This window comes from Cucumis sativus, unplaced genomic scaffold (assembly GCF_000004075.3).
Source record: "Cucumis sativus cultivar 9930 unplaced genomic scaffold, Cucumber_9930_V3 scaffold80, whole genome shotgun sequence".
Lineage (NCBI taxonomy): Eukaryota > Viridiplantae > Streptophyta > Magnoliopsida > Cucurbitales > Cucurbitaceae > Cucumis > Cucumis sativus.
Genome location: NW_022279571.1, coordinates 86,794 through 103,132, shown reverse-complemented (window position 1 = coordinate 103,132; position 16,339 = coordinate 86,794). Strand labels below are relative to the sequence as shown.

At 39.7% G+C, this 16,339-nt stretch overlaps 1 protein-coding gene across 1 annotated transcript; it reads left to right on the top strand.

Moving 5' to 3' along the window:
* The first annotated feature begins 3,715 nt into the window (after positions 1-3,715).
* Positions 3,716-5,438, top strand: LOC116406261 (E3 ubiquitin-protein ligase UPL6-like). The gene is made up of 5 exons (XM_031889972.1): positions 3,716-3,831; positions 3,955-4,095; positions 4,283-4,408; positions 4,657-4,755; positions 5,096-5,438. The coding sequence occupies exons 2-5, from the start codon at positions 4,060-4,062 to the stop codon at positions 5,165-5,167; spliced, it is 333 nt and encodes a 110-aa protein (XP_031745832.1). The 5' UTR covers positions 3,716-3,831; positions 3,955-4,059; the 3' UTR covers positions 5,168-5,438.
* The last annotated feature ends 10,901 nt before the right edge of the window (positions 5,439-16,339 follow it).

Here is a 16,339-nt window from a genome sequence, read left to right as displayed (position 1 = left end):
CATAGCTAATGTCTGGCTCAAAATAAGCAATTGGCCGATGATTTTGAATTAAGACAGCACCTACCCCGTATCCAGAAGCATCGGTCTCTATTTCAATTGGTAAGGAAAAATCTGGCAGTGCTAAGATTAGGAGAGTCATCGTAGCCATCTTTAAATTCTCAAAAGCTTCAGCAGCTGCAACAGTCCATTCATATGCTCCTTTCTTCAATAATTGAGTCAAAGGAGCAGCCACACTTCCATAATTCATTACAAATCTTCGATAATATCCTGTCAACCCAAGAAATCCACGAACTTCACGGACATTAGTGGGCACGGGCCATTCTTTGATAGATCTAATTTTCTCGCGATCAACCTCTACACCCTTGCCTGAAATTATATGGCCAAGATACTCCACTTTCATTTTGGCAAACCCACACTTGTGCATATTAGCATATAATTTATTCTCTCGCAGCACCTCTAGCACCCATTCTAAATGTTGAAGATTTTCATCCAAACTTCTGCTGTAAATTAATATATCATCAAAAAAGACTAAGAAAACCTGTGTAGGTAAGGTTTAAAGATACTATTCATCAAAGCTTGAAACGTTGATGGTGCATTGGTGAGCCCAAAAGGCATGACAAGAAACTCATAATGCCCCTCGTGAGTTCTAAAAGCTGTTTTCTTCACATCCTTTTTACACATTCTAATTTGATGATATCCCGCCTTGAGATCAATCTTCGAAAATATATTAGCCCCATTAAGTTCATCAAACAATTCCTCTACTACTAGAATAGGAAACTTGTCTGGAACGGTCACACTATTCAACGCACGGTAATCTACACAAAACCGTCAACTACCATTTTTTTTTCACCAACAAGACCGGGCTCGAATATGGACTAGTACTAGGTTTTTATGCCAAATGCCATCATTTCATCAACCAATCTTTCCATCTCCTCCTTTTGCTGGTATGCATATCTATAAGGCCGAACATTGACTGGATTAGTCCCCTTCTTAAGATGTATATGATGTTCAATGGTACATTGTGGTGGCAACTCTCCAGGCCAATCAAAAACATCTTCATTCTTAGCTAACACGGCTGGAATAGACTCATGGGTGGTAGGCACTTCATCAACCCCATACATCGCTGCAAATGCCATTCCACCTTCCAAAGATCTACACTCAATCAGAAATCCCTGATCAAGTTCTGTCCATGTCTTCATCATGTGCTTCAAACTCACCCTAGCCTTCGTACGACTCGGATCTCCCCTCAATACAACCTTCTTCCCATTTTGTATGAATGTCAAAGTAAGTTTTCACCAATCTACTTCGGTTACTCCTAATGTATGTAGCCATTGCATACCAAGAATGACATCCACTCCCCCCCAATTCCAATGGAAGAAAATTATCCACAACCTTCCATTCACCCAATAGCAGTTCCACTTGTTTACAAATTCCCTTCCCTTTTACAGCAGATTCAGACCCCAAAATAACCCCATAATCAGAAGTTTCCTGCAACTGCAACAACAATTGAGTTACTAACTTTTCAGATATAAAATTATTGGTCGCGCCGCAATCTATCGATACTACTACTGACCTTTCTCTAATCATACCTTCAATTTTCATAGTTCCAGGGTTTGTTAATCCCACCACCGAATTTATTGATAATTCGATCACGGGTTCTTCTGGTTTAACAACTTCAGTCTCCTGTATTTCAGTTTCCACTTTTGAATCCTCTTCTTCAACTACTCTAGTTCTTCCCCATTTGCCCAACAACTAAAACTCTAAGTTCCTTATGATCTTTCACTTTACACTTATGGCCCACAAAAAATCATTCCTCACAACGAAAACAGAGACCTTTCTCACGTCTAGCCTGAAATTCAGCATCAGAAAGTCGTTTTAGTGGTCCTTCTCGTCGATTAGGTTCACCAGCCACTCCTCGAAGTGTAATCATCCGCATTCGAACAATCCCTCCTGACTTATTATCATTAGAAATCACAGGAATTTGAGGTTTAAAAGAAGCAGAAACCTGGAATTTTCCATCCGCTGCACGTTTGAAACTTGATTCTCCCATTATCACTTCTCGGTTCTCAATCTTTTGGGCCAACTTCATCATTTGAACAAGCTCCATAGGTTCCCAACATTCCATGTCTGCCTTAATCCATGGTTTCAAACCATTCATAAATTTTTCTTCTAAGACAGCCTTTTGTAGAAAAGGCAATGGTGCTACTGATTTATCAAATAAATTCCAATATTCTTCCACTGTAATTTCTTGCTTGATCTTTAAACATCTTCCCAGAATTGATCCCTCACGACTCGATCGAAATCAAACAATAAGTCTCTTCTTTAAATCGTCCCAATTAACAAACGGTTCACGATCTTCATGAGATCTATACCAATTCAAAGCTGCTCCATCAAAACTAATAATGGACACAGTCATTTTCTCTGACTCACTCAGTTTGTGTATCTGAAAGTATCTCTCAGCCCTAAACAACCAAGAATCAGGATCATTTCCCACAAAAACTGGCATTTCAATTTTTTTAAATTTGCTTCGGTCGCCCGCAGAATCTTCACCCTCCAACTTGGTATGTTTTTCCTCATATTTTCCTCCCATCATCGTCCAATCACTGACATCAACCATGCTGTCAACTCACTTGATGATCCTTCTAGTACTTCTTCCATCGTTGTCTTCCCTTTGATCATTCCTTCAATATATTTCAACAGTGTTTCTGGTTGCTGTTGCTTCTCAGCCTGTACTCCTAACCTCTCAATACTCTTCGCCAAAGATGACATGTTTTCCTTGATTGTTGGCAGATCATGTAATTCTGCTCGAATGCCGGATATTTCTTGATCTACCATTTCCAACTTTTCCTCAATTCGCTTTTGAGCCATGATATAGAACTTCACAGATTCGATTTCTCCGATACCAAAATGATAGAACACCAAATAGTGTGTTCTACTAATTTATTAATCAGCCAAACATGTTCTAACACAGTCTTGAAAACAAAGTACTCGACAATTTGGAAGACAGAAAGCCCTAGAAGAGTGAATATCACGCTTTGGAGAATGCGAAATGGACTATGAACTGTGCAGAAGTTTTGCAAATGAAACCTCCCTTTCTCAGTTTATCTCCTCATGTTTGTCCCTTGTGTTTGCATGCTTTAGAAGATTTACATCATATTTTCTTCTCCTGCCTACATGCAAAGAAGTGTTGTTTTGGCTTTATCTTCATTTGAATTGGGTTTTCGACTATAGATTTAGGAGAACGCGGTCCAGCTTATTTCATGTCCCATTCTCAAGAAGAAACCAAGATTGATTTGGTTAAATGCAGTAAAGGCCATTTTACCAGAAATTTGGTTTGAACATAATCAACTAACAATTTAACTGATCTCAACTGCTCATGAAGAATGAAACCAGCCCATCCCTGGAAGTTAGAGTTGCTCACTGTTTCAACAATAATCTGATTAGAATCACTGGACACCAACCAGCTGTTACAAAACCGAAAAGGAGAGGGACCCCAAAGAAAAGAACCAGCCTCCAAGAATAAAGGAAAGTGATCCGAGAAGATGCGTGCTTTTCGAGAAACCCGAGAATTTTCAAAACAAATATCCCACATCTGATTTATGAAGAATCAGTCTAATAATGATCTTCAAGGAGAATTACCGTCTCTAGACCAAGTGAACCTTCCATTTTGCAATGGAATTTCCATGAGAGAAACCACTATCTGATCGTAATTCTAATTATTTACTTGGCCTTGTTTCTTTGTAGGCAGTGATAGAAAATACCAGAGCAAATGATATACACAAGCGAGTTCCCTTTTTAGTACCGTTTACTAGCAGGGTTAAGATTTTCACTGTAAGCAAGTTATTTTTTTGGTTTCCTTATCCACAATATTGAATTTCTTGGATGACTGTTAGTTATAGAAATATGTAAGATATTTTTTATTTATGGTTACTTTCTCTATAACTCATTTCACAGACACAACTAGCAGCAGCTAGGCAAAGGAATGGATCTCTTGCTGTTTTTGCCAGAAACCGGTTTAGAATTCGACGAAATCATATATTGGAAGATGCTTTCAGTCAGATGAGTGCATTGTCTGAAGTTGATCTTCGAGGATCGGTAATTTCAGACTTCCATGATTTATGAAAAATGAAATTGTTATCTTACTTTTTTCTATCTTTTTCTTTGCCCTCGTGAAAACGACCCCTTCCCTCTTCTGCATCCTATAGTTGCAGAGTTACTTGTAATTGTTTATTAGTTTTTTCTTGTTTGTGTTGGGTCAATTGCTTCACTTTTCTGCATGCAGATACGTGTGTCTTTTGTTAATGAATTTGGAGTTGAGGAGGCAGGAATTGATGGTGGTGGTATTTTTAAAGATGTCATGGAGAACATTACACGGGCAGCCTTTGACGTGCAGTATGGTTTATTTAAGGTTATCACGACATTCCTTATTATTAGCATGGCATGGCTTTGTTAATCCTGTAGTATTATTGGATAACATGAAGCGTGATGAGACAGCCATAGTTGTTTGAAATCGCTTTTCAAAATAAAAATAGTTGTGAGATCACATTTCAATATAAAAATTGGTTGCTTGAAATCTATTTCATAAAATTTCAGTAATATGTGGGTATGTATTGTTCATTTTTTCTAATATAAGTTATTTTCTGCTTGGTAATCCAGCAAATTGCTGACCATTTGCTCTACCCCAATCCTGGTTCGGGAATGATACATGAGCAACATCTCCAGTTTTTCCATTTCCTCGAAGTTCTTTTGGCAAAGGTATGGCCATAATTCCCAATCATACATGGAATTTACTTTGGTTGATTAGTTTTTTCTTTTTTGGATAAGGATATCCTGGTCTTGGCCTTATCATGGAAGATTCTTATATATCTTTCCCCATACTTTGGTTGAATTTTGGAACATCAATGAATCGCCTGACATTCATAAATACAATGTCATAATTTGAAATCTGCTGTCTTCCTACATTATGCATGTTTTTCTGTTATTGAAGTTGCTGCCCGGTTGTGCTAAAAGTTCTCAAGCAGTCATGCTAAAAGATCTCAATCACATTAAATGATTTTTGACAGGATGTTGTTGTTGTTTACCCTTCTTCCTGTAGGTCATGTTTGAAGGAATTCTTGTTGATATACTTTTTGCAACATTCTTCTTGAGCAAGTTAAAACAGAAGTAAGGTTTTTAAAGATTTACTGTCTTACTGTTTTGTATTTTGTGCTGATCCACTAATCGTAGTATTGATGGTCATGACAATGACTAGTTGCAAGTTACTTGAATTTTTAGGGTTCTAAAAATCTTACATTTTATTATGGGTGCACTGCCTACTAATGAGATTGTCAATTGCTAACTTCCAAATGTTGAATTTGGGATTTCCATGCTACATTCACTTTCTTGATCTGCAATTACAGAGCTACTCTATACTGGAATAAAGTCTCATCTGAACTGTACATTGCTTTTGATGCTGTAATTGCAAAGCTAGGAAATCTTTATGTATAATGCCTTTTTTTTTATATTTATTAATGAAAATGAGAAGCCTTTTTATAAGCTGGAGATTACAAGAGTTGTTAAACTAACTTGGGGTTGAGTTAGTTTACTTATAACTAACTCAAGATACAAAATTGTTAATTCAAATAACTAATCCTAAACTATAAAAATGGTCATTCAAACACCTCCTCTAGGATAAAACTCAAGAAACATAAAGAAGGGGGATGTTCTACATTAGCTTTTGTCAAGGCTTTAGCCAAAATTTTATTTATCAAATGGTAAGGAAAAATCTGGCAGTGGTAAGATTGGGAGAGTCATTGTAGCCATCTTTAAATTCTCAAAAGCTTCAGCAGCTGCAACAGTCCATTCATATGCTCCTTTCTTCAATAATTGAGTCAAAGGAGCAGCCACACTTCCATAATTCATTACAAATCTTCGATAATATCCTGTCAACCCAAGAAATCCACGAACTTCACGGACATTAGTGGGCACGGGCCATTCTTTGATAGATCTAATTTTCTCGGGATCAACCTCTACACCCTTGCCCGAAATTATATGGCCAAGATACACCCTTGCCCGAGAGTCCATATTTGATTCAACACATACTCAAGCATGTGACAACCTTCTCTTATCGAATTTTATGTTGTTGTTGAATTTAAAGAAATCAAATAATTATCAATCAACTTTTAAAAAATTAAAAATTTGTTTCTAGACATCCATATTCTTACCGATTAAATTCAACTTACATATTCTCTTTTTTACTTAATATCTAAAATTTACATATACTTTAAAATTTATTGGTAGGGAGCTGAATCCTTTCTTAGGAACGTTTTGGGGAGCATGGAGGCTGTTTATTTGAGTTGGAAGCCTGCTGCAAAATCTGTTTTGGAGTTTGTTCGATCTGTCCATGATGATACAAATTTGTTATGATCATACTGCATTTTGAAGTTTTGGGGTATTTTTCTTCCATTTCTTTTCTTCTTCCAATTTCTGCTTATCTTTTATTCTTTCTTCTGTTTATTATTTTCTAATGGTCACTTGTTGTGCAATAGCTTTCTTTTAAGTCATTGGCTACTTGTTGTGAAATGGTGTCACTTCTTAGGAACGTTTTGGCGAGCATGGATGCTGTTTATTTTAGTTGGACGCCCACTGCAAAATCTGTTTTGGAGATTGTTCGATCTGTTCGTGATGATACCAATCTGTTATGATCCTATTGCACTTGCAACTTTTAGGGTATTTTTCTTCCATTTCTTTTCTACTTCCAGTTTCATTTTCAATTTCTGCAAATTTTTTAGTTTTTCATATGTATATTGTTTTCCAATGGTCATTTGGTTTCATTTTCAATTTCTGCAAATTTTTTAGTTTTTCATATGTATATTGTTTTCCAATGGTCATTTGTTGTGTGGTGTCTTTCTTGTAAGTCATTGGTTACTTTGTAAAGAGAAACACATTATGCACTATGTCATCGTTCTACTCTTTCTGCAACATTTCCATAAAGAAGCAAGAAAAGCTAGCAGGCAGATCAAACTTCCTTAAATATTCAATTGGCCATTTCGCCTTTTTGGATTTAACATTCTGCATTTGTGTCGTTACCCTTAAATCTCCTCACATCTCTTTGTTCTTCCAACAATCGTTAAGAAAAATTCCTGTAAACCGAACCCCATGTATTCCCTTTTCTCCTCACTCGCCAGAATTTTGCCCACTCTCCAAACAAAATCATTTCAGCCTTACTTTTGTTCACTACCCATTTCCAAAAATTTCATTTCCCTCTGAAAATCTTTGTCGATGGCCAAACCTGTGGCTGGGAACCGAATGTTCTCGATCATGTCCAGTGCTGAACCTCCCGATGGACGGCAAGGATCAAGGGTTAAGGTTGGTTTTTCTATTTTTGTTGGTTAGAGTTCGTGTTCTGTTTTTTTTTTACTTTGAGTTAAATCCTTTCTATTTGAAGAAATTAAAGTTATGGGGTGTGATGCATGTTGGCAGGGAGCTGATTCCTTAAAAGTTGGTTAGTGTTCTTGTTCTGTTTTTTTTTTTTACCTTGAGTTAGTTACATTGTTTTTTGTAGGGAGCTGAATCCTTTCTTGGGAACGTTTTGGGGAGCATGGAGGCGGTTTATCTGAGTCGGAAGCCCGCTGCAAAATCTGTTTTGGAGTTTGTTCGATCTGTCCATGATGATACAAATTTGTTATGATCATACTGCATTTTGAAGTTTGGGGTATTTTTTTCCATTTCTTTTCTTCTTCCAATTTCCGCTTATCTTTTATTCTTTCTTCTGTTTATTATTTTCTAATGGTCACTTGTTGTGCAATATCTTTCTTTTAAGTCATTGGCTACTTGTTGTGAAATGGTGTCACTTCTTAGGAACGTTTTGGCGAGCATGGATGCTGTTTATTTTAGTTGGACGCCCACTGCAAAATCTGTTTTGGAGTTTGTTCGATCTGTTCGTGATGATACCAATCTGTTATGATCCTATTGCACTTGCAACTTTTAGGGTATTTTTCTTCCATTTCTTTTCTACTTCCAGTTTCATTTTCAATTTCTGCAAATTTTTTAGTTTTTCATATGTATATTGTTTCCCAATGGTCATTTGTTGTGTGGTGTCTTTCTTGTAAGTCATTGGTTACTTTGTAAAGAGAAACACATTATGCACTATGTCATCGTTCTACTCTTTCTGCAACATTTTGTAAGGATTCAACTTGCTTACTTCACTATTTCTCCCTTACAATGGCCAAAAACAGAGGTAGCCCTCTGCTATCTTTATTTATATATAGCCAAAATGAGTACAGAAAAACATAAAGATTCAAGAAAAACAAGGAATAATGAAGACAAACCCAGCTTCCTCTAGGGAAAGACTGGATATTCCTCTAGGCTAAAGCAGCCGCCAAACTTCAGGATAAAAATAAAAGCTACTCCCCTAGACCTAAAAAACCTATTTATATTCCTTCTCTCATCTTTCTCTTATTTCTGTGCCTGGGCCCCACCTGCACGATCTCCTCCTCTTTTTCCTTCCTCATTATTAATTTGTCCAATTACTTTTCTGCCCCTCCTTTGATATGTATGAATAATTGGAGGTCTTACAATACCCCGGGCTCCAAGTTCACCTTGTCTTCAAGGTGAAACTGAGGGAACTGCTGATTCAATAGGTAAACTGATTCCCACGTTGCTTCACTGTCTGGTAAGTTCTTCCATTTGATCAGCCACTCATTACCTCCTAGCTCCTTGTTCCACCTTATTCCCAACACGTTTTTCGGCCACAATTGTAGTTCAAAATCCTCAGTTAGTATTGGCTGTTGTTGCTGGACTACATGTTGTTTTCCCAACTTCAGTTTCAGTTGAGACACGTGAAAGACATTGTGAATGGCGGCCTCGGGCGGTAGTTGCAATCGATAAGCGACCTCTCCTATCTCTTCAATAACCTCATACGACCCATAAAATTTTGGGGATAGCTTTTCACATTTCTTCCGAGCTAGTGATCTTTGTCGATAGGGTCGTAGTTTCAAATACACTTCATCCCCAATTTTGAATTTGAGCTCCCTGCGGTTTCGGTCTGCCATTTTCTTCATTCTATTTTGAGCTATGCATAGGTTTTCCTTCAGTGCATTGAGTGCTAAATCTCTCTCCTTCAACATGACTTCTACGTCATTGTTAGGAGATTGCTTCCATCCATATGACAGTAGTGGCGGGGGAGTTCTTCAAAAACAGATTGGTAAGGAGTAGTTTTGGTGGATGCGTGGAAGGTTGTGTTATACCATAATTCCGCCCAAGGGATCAGTTTATCCCATTTCTTCGGTTGTTCATTGCAAAAGCATCTCAAATAGGTCTCTAGGCATCTGTTTACCCTCTCGGTTTGTCCATCGGTTTGGGGATGGAATGTCGTGCTTCTCTTCAAAATGGTGCCCATGGTAGTGAACAACTCCTTCCAGAAATTGCTAAGGAAGATCTTATCACGGTCGGTAATAATGGACTTGGGTATTCCATGTTTGCTGACCACTTTTTCCAAAAAAATTGAAGCCACTTGCTTGGCTGTGTACGGGTGTTTCAGAGACAAGAAGTAGGAGTACTTACTTAGGCGGTCGACGACTACCATAATCACGTTGTAACCTCCTGCTATTGGCAGCCCTTCAATAAAATCCATGGTCCAATCCTCCAATATCTTGTCGAGGATAGAAATGGGTTGCAGAACTCCCGCAGGCTTTGTAGCTTCGAACTTATTACGTTGACAAGTGTCACATTCTTCTACATATCTCTTGATATCAGCCTTCATTCCTTTCCAAAATAGTTCCCCACTCATTCTTTTATAGGTTCTCATGAATCCCGAGTGCCCTCCTAATATGGAATCATGGAACGTGTGTAGAAGACTCAGAATGAGGGAGGAATTTCGCGGCAGCACCATCCTTCCTTTATATAGCAGCCTGTCATTGTTCCACTGGTATTTCCCACCTTGATCCACCTATCCCTTAAGTTCGGCAATAATTTTCTGAAGTTCTTGATCCATTTCAACTTCCTTCGCTATTATCTCTATATCAACTATGCCTGTGGTTGTCATTGTATTTAACTCACCGAATGGTCCTTCCTTGAGAGGCATCCGCACCTTATTCTACAGCCCGGCTGGTATAAGATCTCAAAGTCATCCCCAAAAGTTTTGTGAGCCACTTTGGAATTGAGGCTGAACTTCCCTCTGTTCTAACAGAAATTTCAGAGCCTTCTGATCTGAAACAATTGTGAACTTTCTGCCCAGGAGATAATGTCTCCATTTTGCACGAAAGGACAACGCCATCAATTCCCTTTCATAGATCGACTTACCCTGGGCTCTTGGGACAGTTTCTGGCTGAAGAATGCGATGGGATGACCATTATGTGATAAACTTGCACCTAAACCTACTCCTGAAGCATCAGTTTCGATTGTGAAGGGCTGAGACCAATCCGGCAATGCTAATACCGGTAAGGTTGTCATTGCTAGTTCAGCTGGTCAACGCTATTGTAGCTTCCTCATTCCAATGGAATGCATTTTTCTGAAGTAATTTGGTTAAGGGCTGCAGCTATTTCTCCATAGCTTTTCACAAATCTTCTATAATACCCAGTCAGTCCACGGAATCCCCTCAGCCCAGTTATATCTTTCGGCCGTGGCCAATTTACCATACTGCGAATCTTGTCCTCATCAGCCTCCACTCCTCTGCTGGAAATCAGATGACCCAAATATTGAACTTGGGAATGAGCAATGACACATTTAGACCTATTTGCAAACAATTCATGGTCCCTCAAGATAGCAAAAACCATTCCTAAATGTTTCATGTGCTCATCTATGTCCACACTATAAACTAGAATGTCATAAAAAAAACCAGGACACACCTTCGAAGGAATGGTTTGAACACTCGTTCATGAGAGATTGGAAGGTGGCAGGAGCATTCGTAAGGCCGAAAGGCATCACCAAGAACTCATAATGTCCTTCATGCGTGCGCGAAAGCTGTTTTCTCCACATCTTCCTCCCTCATCCTAATCTGGTGGTATCCAGATTTAGGTCTAACTTTGAGAAACTGTCGCACCATGAAGTTCATCTAAGAGTTCTTCGATCACGGGAATTGGAAATTTATCAGCCACCGTTACTTGATTGAGTTTCCTGTAATCTACACAAAATCTCCACCCTCATCTTTTTCTTCACTAAGAGGACTGGGCTCGAATATGGGTTGCGGCTTGGACGAATCACCCCAGCTTGTAACATTTTGATAGACCCCCAATTATACACCAATACAGTAGAAGGAAAAAGAAGAAGGTTAACCGCACGTGCTAGGAGAATAGCCTTAATTTTAATATTGTTAGTAGATGCTCCATAATAAAATAATAGAGTAAGTAGGAGTTGTTATGGAGAGAGAAAGTTAGTTAGAGTATAAATAGGAGTTGGGTATGGAATATAAATAGGAGTCTGTTGGGAAGGAGAAGGGTGAAGAATTAAGGCTGCAATATTCCTTGAAAGAGAGGAAGGGCAAGGGGTTAGGTTCTTTATATTTTCTTTTACTGCTTTGAGATTGTAATTCCGTTGCAAATATCAATAAATAGAAACACTATATCAGTGTTCTATCAAATTGGTATCAGAGCCTGTCGAACTGGGCAAGGAGAAAACCATGGTTAACACGCGATCGGAAGAGAGAATGGAAGCTTACGAACAGGAAATGTTGCTGATGAAGAAAGAAGTGAGTAAATTCCAGCGATCGAAGAAAGCTTAACAACGATCAGTCATCAAACTGAAAAGACGCATCAAATGCTGATGATACTCATGGATTCCATTGCGAAAGAACGGACGACAACCAGTGAGAAGTTGGCAGACTACAGCGCACAAGAAACTGGATGCAGAAAAAGAATGAAGGAGAAAGTTCGACAAGTAGGAGAGGTGAGAATGAAACAAAGGAGAGGAGGACTGAGGACGAAGAGGGTGCGAATGAGAGAGACAAATTTAAGAAGGTCGAAATGCCAGTATTCAATGCGCGAGGATCCGGATTCGTGGTTGTTCCGCGCCGACCGGTACTTCCAAATTCACAAACTGAGTGATGCAGAGAAGTTTTGGTGGCGACCATCAGTTTTGAAGGCCAGCGTTAACTGGTACGAGCACAGAAGAACGCGATAAGTTTACAGGATGGCACAATCTTAAGGAGAGATTTCTGGTGCGGTTTCGATCGTCGAGAGAAGGATCCATCTGTGGGCAATTCTTAAGGATTAAACAGCAGACCACAGTGGAAGAATATCGCAATGAGTTCGATAGGTTGATGGCACCACTCGCTGACTTGCAAGATCGTGTGGTAGAGGAGACGTTTATGAATGGACTGTTTCCGTGGATCAAAGCTGAGGTAGTTTTTTGTAAATCGGTTGGTTTGGCCGAGATGATGCACGCAGCTCAACTCGTGGAGAACCGGGAGATCCTTCGCAAGGAGGCGAACCTAAACGGTTATGCCACGGGTAAATACCCCCCTCCAAACTCTTCAATCATCAAGAGTAGTGCAGCGATGAATAACAGTGAGAACCAGGGAAATACCATATTTCCAATGAGGACGGTGACATTAAGAACAACGGCTGGTGAATTTAAGAAAGAAGGCCCGACGAAGAGACTACCGGATGCAGAATTTCAAGCCCGAAAAGAGAAGGGACTTTGCTTTCGCTGTAATGAAAAGTATTTTCATGGACATCGATGTAGAGGAAGGGAGCAAAGGGAACTAAGAATGTATGTGGTAAAGGAGGATGAGGAATATGAAATTGTGGAGGAAGCGGAATGGGATGAGACAGAATTGAACTGTGTCGAGATAAATCCAGAAGATCAGGCTATCGTTGAACTTTCCATAAATTCAGTGGTGGGGCTGACGAATCCCGGAACGATGAAGGTGAGAGGAAAGATTAAGGATAGAGAAGTAATTATCCTAATAGATTGTGGAGCAACCCATAACTTCATCTCGGACAAGGTGGTGCAGGAACTGAGTTTACCGACGAAGACTACCTCACACTATGGAGTGATTTTGGGCTCGGGTGCAGCGGTGAAGGGGAAAGGAATTTGTGAAGGCATCGAGCTAGAACTGGAGGGATGGAAAGTGGAAGCGAACTTCTTACCACTTGAGTTGGAGGAGTAGATGGAGTACTAGGAATGCAGTGGTTGTATTCATTGCTGTGCGTGACGGAAGTGGATTGGAAAAACTTGACCATGACTTTTCTACACAACGGAAGAAAGTGAAAATCAAAAGAGACCCCAGCTTAACCAAAGCCATGGTTGGCCTCAAGAATATGATTAAGTCATGGAAGGATTCTGACAAGGATTCTTAATTGAGTGCCGAACAATGGAGACAATGTACGAGCCCTCAGAAGATAATGGAATTGAGGAAATACTAACGGTGGACGAGGCAGTTTCAGTTGTCCTGAAGAAATTCGAAGATGTTTTTACATGGCCGGAGACTCTACCTCCACGAAGAGTATTGAGCATCATATCTATTTGAAACAAGGAACTGACCCGGTAAATGTGAGGCCGTATCGCTATGGATACCAACAAAAGGCGGAGATGGAGAGATTGGTGGAAGAGATGCTGAGTTCAGGAGTTATTCGCCCAAGTAATAGCCATATTCCAGCCTGGTTCTGTTAGTACGGAAGAAGGATGGAAGCTGGAGATTCTGCGTGGATTATAGAGTCTTAAACAACGTGACTATACCCGATAAGTTTCCATTCCAGTTATTGAGGAGTATGAAGACTTTCAGAAGAAATTTCCGATTTTTACCTTGAGGACAAGGTGCATTTGGAAAGGGAATGTAATGATAGACCCCCAATTATACACAATACAGTAGAAGGAAAAAGAAGAGGTTAACCGCACGTGCTAGGAGAATAGCCTTAGTTTTAATATTGTTAGTAGATGCTCCATAATAAAATAATAGAGCATAAGTAGGAGTTTGTTATGGAGAGAGAAGTTAGTTAGAGTATAAATAGGAGTTGGGTATGGAATATAAATAGGAGTTTGTTGGGAGGGAGAAGGGTGAAGAATTAAGGCTGCAATATTCCTTGAAAGAGAGGAAGGGCAAGGGTTAGGGTTCTTTATATTTTCTTTTACTGCTTTGAGATTGTAATTCCGTTGCAAATATCAATAAATAGAAACACTATATCAGTGTTCTATCACATTTCTAACACCAATTTTTCAATCTCTTCCTTTTGTACATGGCCATACTTATATGGTCTTACATTAATTGGTTTCTGATCGGCCACGGTCAGAATGCGATGGTCTATGGCTCTCCTTGGCGGTAAACCCGTGGGCAACCTAAAGACATCTGCATATTGCTCGAGCAATCGCTGAACCATGGGTAATCCTTCTTCCTTTCCCTTCAATTCAGCTTCTGTTTCCGATTCTCCTTCATAGTTTACTTCATAGTTTTTCGAATTCCAAGAGGAATCCTTGGTCCCCGGATTGCCACGTTTTCTCGAAGGTTCTCAATGAACATTCTGACTTCGTTAGAGAAGGGTCACCTTTTAGGATTATTCTTCTACCCTTCATCCAAAACGTCATGGTTAGGGATGGCCAGTGAACCTTCATGGTTCCTGTCGAATCTAGCCATTGCATCCCAAGCACCAAGTCTACCGTTCCTAACTCTACCGCTAGGAAATCTGCTACGATTGTTAACTCTTTTAACTTCACCTTCACCCTCTTGCAAATCCCACTTCCTTCACATTGGTTGCCATTCCAATGGTAACTCCAAAACGAGTTCCCGGATCGATGCTCAGCTGTAGTTCATCTACCAACACTTGGCTGATGAAGTTATTGGTCGCCCCGCTGTCAATCAGAATAACTACTTCCCTTCCGTTCACATGTCCTTTTAATTTCATCGTCCCTTTTGATGTAACTCCCGTGATCAACCTCAATTCAATAGGGTTATCCATATTCAATTCCAGATGATTCAGTTCTATTACTTCGCTTGCCTCATCCTCTGTATCCTCTTCCCTTTTGTGGTCTTCTTCCTCATTTAGTATAAGGAGCATCAACTCTCTTTTTTCTCTCCCTTTACATCGATGGCCTGGGGCGTACTTTTCATTACATCTGAAACAAAGCCCCTTATCCAGCCTTGCTCTAAATTCCGTATCCGACAGCCGTTTAATTGGGGGATCTTTTTCTGGTAATCATTTTTCAATGGAATAGTTACCTGCTTCATCACAAACTCTGTCTTTTTACTTTCTGTCTTCTCATTTTTTCCTTGAAATTTGCTGCTGTTCTCATTCCTTTTGGGCTCAACTATATCCAACTCTTCCATCGCCAGTTTTAATGCTATATTCCTATCATTCACCAGCTGAGCTTCCTTCATACATTCCTCTAAAGTTTGAGGGTGTCTGCTGATTACTTCCGCTTGCAGTGAGGGTTCCAGACCCGTTAAAAACGCATCCAGCAGAACACTTCTGCCATGTCCGGGAGGGGGGCTCAGTATGTAACAAACTTCTTAACGTACTCGCTGTATGAGCCTTCTTGCTTAATACGGATTAATCTTGCCCCCAAGCTCTGCTGTCCTGTATCATTAAAGAAATCAAACATCCTTTCCTTCAAGTCCTCCCAAGATTCCACCCTCTTTCTACGATTACTCCATCTAAACCAGTCTACCTCTTCCTGTCCAAAACTCACGACTGCTACTTTGACCTTCTCAGCTTCCGGTAAGTCATTTATATCAAAAAATGTTCTGCTCGGTACGCCCAGGATTCAGGGTTCACCCTGTAAACAGTGGCATTTCTAATTTTTTGTACTTACTTCGGTTGCGCTGCTTCCACCCGACGACTGTGGTTCCGGCCTCTTCCAGTTTTCCCTTCAGTTTCAACCTGATGTCGTCCGTAGTCCCTGCTTCTTCTTTTTTCTTAGCACCATGGTTTTCTCTTAGCTCGTCTGTCATTCGATCCATCGATTTCTTCATTTCCAGCATCATCTCCTTCAGACTCATAATTTCCTTTTCAGTACCTTCTACCCGTTCTTCTATCTGTCTTTGAGCCATCAGACGCGTGATCACCCCAGTGTGGAGGCTCTGATACCAATATGTAAGGATTCAACTTGCTTACTTCACTATTTCTCCCTTACAATGGCCAAAAACAGAGGTAGCCCTCTGCTATCTTTATTTATATATAGCCAAAATGAGTACAGAAAAACATAAAGATTCAAGAAAAACAAGGAATAATGAAGACCAACCCAGCTTCCTCTAGGGAAAGACTGGATATTCCTCTAGGCTAAGCAGCCGCCAACTTCAGGATAAAAATAAAACCTACCTCCCCTAGACCTAAAAAACCTATTTATATTCCTTCTCTCATCTTTCTCTTATTTCTGTGCCTGGGCCCCACCTGCACGATCTCCTCCTCTTTTTCCTTCCTCATTATTA

Coding starts and splice junctions, on each gene's coding strand:
- LOC116406261 (XM_031889972.1), top strand. CDS start 4,060: ATGAGTGCATTGTCTGAAGTTGATCTTCGAGGATCG. Junction 4,096..4,282: donor AAGTTGATCTTCGAGGATCG/GTAATTTCAGAC, acceptor TTCTGCATGCAG/ATACGTGTGTCTTTTGTTAA. Junction 4,409..4,656: donor TGCAGTATGGTTTATTTAAG/GTTATCACGACA, acceptor TTGGTAATCCAG/CAAATTGCTGACCATTTGCT.